The sequence below is a fragment of the Eucalyptus grandis genome, chromosome 2, assembly GCF_016545825.1.
Source record: "Eucalyptus grandis isolate ANBG69807.140 chromosome 2, ASM1654582v1, whole genome shotgun sequence".
In the NCBI taxonomy this organism is placed as follows: domain Eukaryota; kingdom Viridiplantae; phylum Streptophyta; class Magnoliopsida; order Myrtales; family Myrtaceae; genus Eucalyptus; species Eucalyptus grandis.
In genome coordinates, this window is record NC_052613.1 from 31250707 (window position 1) to 31258734 (window position 8028).

Genomic DNA, 8028 nt, shown 5'->3' on the forward strand with positions numbered 1-8028 from the left:
AGCAATACAATTGATTATTTTTTAAGAAAATATCTTCAAAACCATATATCTTCAACGAAATTAATGAAGCCATAGGGTAATTAAAAGTTGGGTACATTTTCACTGATAAGGAAAGGTCATAAAGTAAATTTTATATTTATGACCGCTCCGTTCCAAAACCACTCATTAAAATTGCTGAGCTTGAAGTTTTATTTTTTTTAATCGGAACAATGATCTATGATTTTCCTATCAATTGATCTTTCGTGACCATTAGACAATCATCATAGGAGGACATGTGAAGCCAATGTAATATCCAAGTACTGCCACATCTATTGAAAACCCTTTCCAAGGACCCTCGCAAGGATTGAAAAAAAAAAAAAAAACCGAAATAGAGTAAGCAAGAGAAGGAAGCAAGGTTTTGCGATCGCTGCAATGGCCTATCCAATCTCGATAAGGGTATCAGCTCCACCATTGGTCCCTCAATGAGACCACCGACACGATAGCTATTTGCGCGGCGGCGCAATCCCTTGCTCCAAATTTCACGGCCTCCGTCGGAACTCACTCAGATTCCGACCTCCCCTTTTAGCTCTCGTCTTAATCTTCGCACGCACTCGGCAATGGAAAATGGCTCCGGGCAAATTCGAGTCATCGGACCTGGTCGAGACCTTAGTGACGTTCAACAGACCCGTCAACTCGGGAAAAAAGAAAAGGAGTTCCCACTTTCCAGCCCGTCAACTAAGACCTCTGGTCATTCACCCGGCGCGTGAGCTGCAGCAAGTCGAAATGAAACCAGCGAGGGAATGTGGACCTGCCTACCAAGTCAAACTTGTCAGCCTCGTAAACGAATCGGGCTGGTTGATTTTCGTTACAAACGAGAGCGCATCATATTAAACTAGGTACGGTTCCCCCCACCACCCTCGTGCGAAACGAGGAGCCCGTCTTTGGCTTCATCAGCTGGAAAATCTCAAATTTATTATGCATAAGTTAATTTGAACGTTTCAATTATGTCAATTTTTTTTTAAATATTTTACCAATTTAATCATATATTTATTATTTGGATGTTTGGCCTGAAGAATTATACCAATAAACCATCAAAAGGTTACGTTACTACTCATCAAATGATTTATAATTATATCGTTATGATTAAAAAATTTAGGATTGAGTTAATATCTACACAAATAGTTTAGTAATTTTATAAACATTTTTCCCACGTTCCGGTTCTATTTAAGTTTAAATTTCTCGGTTTAATCGTAGAAACATTGCTAGGGAGAGGTGAATTAATCGCATCTGGAGTGTTACTTTCGAGATCGAGCGTGAAGTGAACCTACTACCGTGTCCGCACAAATCAATCTCTAAGGAGCTAAACACTGATTAGCCGTGCCCCCTATTCTAGTCAGAAGCCACCGAGCCGAAGAAAGTCTTCAAATGCGTGCGCATGCTTGAAACGACTTCTCTATAGCTTCTGTTATAATCAATGCGATATTGGACCATGACCAAAGTGCCGAAGACAATAAATAGAGGGAAAGTCCCACTTCGAAGTCCAAACACGACAGCTTCAAAGGGACTTTAGAATGGTATTTGACTTTCGCACTTGAGGCCATGCCTTGCAAATTGCAATGTCCTTTAGCCGTAAAACGGCGGAAGAAATATTCACTTTTGAATTGAATGCGATCGGATACAGTATTCAAATTGCAATGTCTTGTGCCCATATTGACTAAAAAGGGTCACGCCCCCGCCATCTATGGGAGCGGCTTTCCCACAATGGTCGTGGTGATGAAATCATTTGTGTGCGTTCATGAGAATTGAGTTAGAGGGGTCAAATATCTTACACAGTTTTTTTTTTTTTGGGTAACCGAGGACTTCACCACGAGCCTCCCATGCCCGAACAGAATCGAAGGACTGGGCCCCTATACTTCGGGAGAGACTAGCATAGGACTTCACCACTATAGTCTCCCACTTAAGACGCTAGCAGCTAGAGATTCGAACTTGGGATCTCGGCGATGAGGAGCAAGTTCTGAACTATCACAGCTGCCTACTGGTGAATATACCTTATACTATAAAGAAATGATGAAAGAAATATTAGACGGACCCTAACATTTCATGAAACTTGGCCGGTCATGCTTCCAATAACCTAAACTTTTTTTTTTGGGGGGGAGCATACACAAAGATGCATCACTGCAGAGTTAGGGAGTTTACTCAAGGCAAGTAGTTGTTTTCGTTTTACCAAGAAACACTGGGTGTCATTATCCCTCTAAATAAGGCAAAGACTCGGGCGTTCCTGCAACCGCCTCTACATGTAGGCCCTTTGTACCTTCCGACAATCTTTTGCTGCCTCTCCTCCGCCGTCGCTAACCCTCGACAGTGGAGGCACTTGTCTCCACCATTCAGAAGAAGAGGCCAACGTCTGACCTCGTCTCCACGGTTGCAAAGGACACATGTAGGCATTGAGAGGGCAGCAATGGAGGCGGTCCTCCATGAACGGCGACGGAAGTGACGGTGCAACGCGACTTAATGGAAGTGGCGAGGCTGGACTGAGGGACGAGAGAGGGCTGGTGTTTGGGCCAAGTTTCCCTTTGATGGGGCATGACCTTGAGTGAAAGTTTTTATGGAGGCCTATTTATACATGGGTTGTCCAAGACCATGCAACTCTTTGGCTTAGACTCAGTACTGAACTGGGTTGAACAGGGGAGAGGGGAATCTAAATCGATAACACAGTCCTTGTTCTTTACCAATATGACGATTGCACAAGCACTCGGTTTCAAAAAATGCTCAAAGAGTCACAATGAGCACCCAGAAATTCTTTCAGAATCTAAACAAGTGGGCTGTATGATAATACAGAACTTTATTTTATCAGCAACAGCCTTATGAAAATCACAGAGTCCACGCTACATTTGAAGGCACGCAGCACAAGTACAAGGGTATCGGCCCATAAATATAGCTAGAAGCATCTCAGGAAAATGACAGAGACATACATACGTCAAACTGATTTCTCTGCAACAGCAGCTTGCTCCTTAAGAGACTTGTACAGTGTCTCGACGAGGTCTAGCAGGAACCCATCGGCGCCGTGTTTTGCCAGCAAGGATATTGAGATAGGCAAATTATCATGCAGCCCCATCGGTATGCTTACCTGTAAATGTGAATCGCAGTCACTTAATGCTAGATTGCATAGGGGCGTTAAATTGAATTGAAACAGGAGTATGACAGCTTTAAGGTTGTGTAGTGAGAGAGGATTGTGCAACCTGACAGAATCCCGATACACCAGCAATGGAAAGCAAACTGAATGCCTTGGCACGGAAAACTTCCAGAGAGGATGCATCTGTTTGCAGCTTTGGTGGAGGCCCAGGAACCGTGGGGATTGCAAGGATACCAAAATCCTGCAACAAAGGCAATAGCACCTTATTCTTCTTCTATAATTCAAATTGCTCGAGAGATGAAAAAAGAACAGTATTCTTTGATAATTCCTCTGGTTATTTTGATCAATTGCGATTCTTTTGAGAAATTCAGAACATAATGTTAAACATAGCAAGAAGCCAAGAACAGTGACAAAAGACAATTATGAACTCAAGGCATGCAAGATGACAAGAGAGGGACATACCCCAAGTAGGAAGTAAGAGCAGAATGTAATTCTTTCTTCACTGACTGACAGATATCAATATTTTCTTCGGTCGTCTGGAGGGCTTCCCTGACCCGTTCTGATATTCCCGGGCCCAAATCGGGTTTAACAGCAGACACCCAATCCTTATGATTATTCTTGAACTCATACCTATGATTCAAGGTTAATCAGAATCCTTCTATAGATAGTGGTTCTCTTCAATATCCCACACAATGAATGACTGAAATAAAATCCAACGAGGGTTCAGGTACACATCACCACCTCTGAAGCAACCGCATTGCACTAGAAAGAGCTGCCAAAGATGGGATGTTGTCTACTTGATCCTCATTTATTTGACATAGGAAAGAACTCAAGGCCGGAACATTGTCTCTGACGTAGTCCCCAAGGACAGTGTGCTTAATTATATCACCTGCACTGATTCGCATTAAGGAGACATTAGATACAAAAAGAAAAACTAGTTAAGGAATGGAGATATATGAATTGAGAGATTATCCAATTCCAGTCCATTTCACTTCCATCTGTAATGATCAATTCCTTCCACATTACTGTGCTTCAGGACTGCATGTACAATCTGAGCTAAATCATTCACTCAATGCTCTTATCTTCTTACCTCCGAATAATTTCTCCACTGATCTTACAAAAGCTTGAGTCAGTCGCTCACTGGGAATGTCTAAAAGCTGGAAACAATCTCTTGGTATAATGATCTGACTAGGTCTATTTGGATCTGCATCAGGCAACTCGAGAAGAACACGACCGACCTGCTTCAAGATGCTCGGTTCCCTAGCAAACCAACCTAGATAAGACAGTAAACAAAGACAAAAGTTAACAAATATTCATTTACTAGTTTACAATGGTAGGAAACAAGAAAAGAAGCAAACAAAAATAAATTCACACTCGTCACGAACGAGTTTAAATGTCAATACTCCGATGAGTGCGGAAACCTTGCATAAGTACATGACATAACGGAAAACACAAAACCAGGAAGAAGCATGAAGCAGCCAGTTGGCTGCTGTGTTATCCTTTTAGAATACTTAAAGATGGAATTACAGTGCAATACAAAACCTAGGAGAAAGGGGACAAACTGTTTCAAAGAGGCACACTTCTCACCATATTGAAAGTGCTAGAAATTTCTTTCAGCTGCCCAATATGTCGTTTTTATAAAGAAACACCACTAATGTCAGAAATAAAAGAAGGAACCTAAGTCTTTCACTGAACTTTCCTTCTTTAAGAAGCTGAAACCAATTACTATTTTCATCAAAAGCTCGAGGCCACGAAAAAACAGAATGCTCACCTACTGTATCAAAAGCTTGCGCCATTGGAATGACTCCAACAGTGCTAATGGCATTATGTGAGGGCCGAAATCCAAGAATCCCACAATAAGATGCAGGAACTCTTACACTTCCTCCAGTGTCACTTCCTGCACAGTGCAGAACTTTTAGCTTCATTCTGAAGGATAAACTGAGAAAATTTCAGAGTAATTCCATGTGGAGTGCTTTACCTAGGGAGAAATCGGCAAGCATTGCTCCTACTGCAACAGCAGATCCACTAGAAGATCCTCCAGGCACGCGATCAGGTGCACATGGGTTTCTTGGCGTGCCGTAATGTTTATTCTCCCCATTTATGCTGCCACCACAAAAATAATCATTTCAGTGGATTATATTCCTCACTTTAAAGTAGAACTTCCTTATGGAAGCTATATAAGAAGGAAGAGACTACCTTGGAAATTCCATTCTCAAAATAGAATTTCTCAAAGTCAACCTCGGTAGACTATGTATCTGTTGCATTTATCCCGTCTTTTCCTTGGTAAGTGTTCCTATCTTAAGCTAAAACATTCCAAGTTCAAAATACAAAATGGAAAAGAAAGTTCTTAAATCATGATGCCTCCTTGACTGGCAAGGCAAGACACTTCGTTCCAAGATTCAGAACTCTATAATCTGATCTGGGGAAGACTGTGAATGCGACTGTGCAGGTGGACTAAAGTAGTAGAGCTGGTACAGAGTCTCTGGCAGCTCTAGCCATGCAATTAGTCTAGCTCATCCCCGATTCTCTCTCCATGCTAAGGCTAAGCACAAGCACATAGCTGCCCTATCCTTGATTCATTGCATGCTCTTTAAACTTGACAGTAAGCCACAATTCTCAAGTTTGAGCTGTGTTTTTCAATCGCGGCAAGACTGAGTTTATAAGCCAAGTTCACAGACACTAACCTGTATGCCATTTCATCCATGACAGTTTTTCCAACACATGTAGCACCCGCTTTCAACACATTCAAAACAGCTGGAGCTGTGGAAGATGCAGGCGCATGAGTCCTCGCCCAATCAGGATTTCCGAACCCAGTCACATGTCCTTCAACGTCGAAACTACGCGAACAATTCCATATGAAAAAACCGACACAAACTTCAGTCTCAGAAAAAGTCCAACTACGCATGGCAGCAGGAATCAATGTAAAATTTCATGCCTTTTAACAGAAGATGCAGTACAAGTAGCCCAACCATTGTGAGGAACACACGGTTATAACTAGATCTCTCCCATTAATTCAGTGATAAAGGTAAACTACTAATACTCTCACTAGACCAAGATCAAAACCCGACACTTACAAAACAAAACCATATCAATAAAAAATAATCTTCCAGGTACAAGTCAACCGGGCGTATGCAGCAAGCTTAACCCGAGATGTCTATCCTCGATGCTCTGTAACTTTTCCGAAAACTTTTAGGAAGAAAATGCGGCGAGCACAAACACCTCGTCATCAATTAACATGGCGGGTGACATCTATCGACAACAAAATACTGAAGACGACCACCCCCCAACTCCTTCTTTGCCGCTCGGAACATGGGGTCCCATCACATTCGGTGAAAATGAACCCCGCGTCAGCTGATCGCCTGGTATGCGAATATCTTCTCATTGGGTCTTCGCTTTTTCATGACAAAGGTCGATACTTCACCGAGTAATCCGAAGTTAACAACTACTCACTTGACCAAGCAGACACATCTTCGCAAACCACGCAAAAGGGGGGAAAGCCCACAACCCGAATCATCTTCCCACTTGAATAAAACAAGGAAAACTGAACACCCAGAAACGAAAGCTGGGGCTATCGAGAGAGAAACAGAGGCGCTGCAATGAAACCGGGTCGCAGTCGAGCGACGACGTACGAAGCAGGAATCACTCACATGTCCTTGACGGCGAATGTGAGGCCGGCCAGGGGAAGCGAGGGAGACGAGGCGGGAGGCTTGAGGACGAATTTGCTGATGAAAGCGCCGTACTCCGGAGACATCGCCATTTTTTCTGGGCGCTGTTAGCTGTTTCCGGCTATCACCCGCTCGTCGGAAGAGACGACGGACGGATAGTTCCTGTACGGAAACGAGGCTCCAATGCTCCAATGGCCACGGAGGGGTTCTTGATTTTTGACCCAATCAGTTTCGACAGAAAAATGAGAAATTTACTCTTTGTATATTATCTGATAAACCCGTCAAAAGGCTTCTTAATTATTTGATTTTTTGTGATTCGAAAATAAATTATTATTCTTACGGTATATTAAAAATTATCACATACTTATTTCTTTAGTTAAAAATATTGGGAAATTAATAAATAAATTATATTTTCACTCAACGTCGACTTTCGTCCTCGAACTTTCGACGGGCGATTTGGTGCTGAATTATTGATAAAATGTCCGATATGACCGAACTTTCGAATGGGCCGATTTGGCCCCCGAACTATTAATAAAATGTCCGATCTGGCCTCCGAACTTTCGACGGCCAGGGTGGCCCCCGAACTATGATGAAATGTCCGATCTAGTCCTTTGTTACTATTTTTTTCCTTTTTTTTCTTTCTTTCCGCCGCATGAGCGGCGGGGGCCTGTCTCCGGCAGGGAGTCCCTCGGCGTCCCCGCCGATCTTGCGAGGGAGCCCGCCCGACGCCGGCGAGGGCTCTCCTCGCAGATCCGGGCGAGGCCGTCTCGCCGGCGTTCCGGCAGGGAGAGCCCGCCGGGCGGCGTCGGCGAGGGCGAGGGGCCTCGGCCCCTTGCAGCGGGCGAGGGCTCTCCTCGCCGGCGTCGGCAAGGGGCTCTCCCTCGCATTCGTAGGGCCGTCCTTGTCGGGCTGCTCGCACGGGCTCTCCCCCTCGCCGAGATCCGCGAGGGAGAGCCCGCCCGCTGCGAGGACGCCCGCAAGGGAGCCCCCTCGCCTCGCCCGACACCGGCGAGGGCTCTCTCGCAAACGTCGGCGAGGGGCCCTCGCGGGACCGCGAGGGGCTCCCTCGCCGGACGCCCCCCTCCCGCTCCTCCCACTGAGGGGAAAGCGAAAAAAAAAAAAAAAAAAAAAAAGGAAGAAAAGGAAAAAAAAAAAAAAGGAAAAAAAAAAAGGAAAAAAAGGAAAAAAGGGAAAAAGAAAAGAAAATAGTAACGAAGGACTAGATCGGACATTTCATCATACCAAGGGACC

At 44.2% G+C, this 8028-nt stretch overlaps 1 protein-coding gene across 2 annotated transcripts; it reads right to left on the bottom strand.

The window, feature by feature from the left end:
• Positions 1-2735: 2735 nt before the first annotated feature.
• Positions 2736-6998, bottom strand: LOC104432336 (amidase 1). Of its 2 annotated transcripts, none has more exons than XM_010044792.3 (9): positions 6760-6998; positions 5797-5949; positions 5091-5215; positions 4884-5009; positions 4203-4385; positions 3854-4001; positions 3575-3742; positions 3219-3353; positions 2736-3106 (listed from the first exon to the last, which is right to left on the bottom strand). In XM_010044792.3, the coding sequence occupies exons 1-9, from the start codon at positions 6867-6869 to the stop codon at positions 3103-3105; spliced, it is 1152 nt and encodes a 383-aa protein (XP_010043094.2). In that variant the 5' UTR covers positions 6870-6998; the 3' UTR covers positions 2736-3102. The 2 variants fall into 2 exon arrangements, with proteins under 2 accessions (XP_010043094.2, XP_039161810.1); XM_039305876.1 differs by having other exon boundaries at positions 3571-3742.
• Between the last annotated feature and the right edge of the window lie 1030 nt (positions 6999-8028).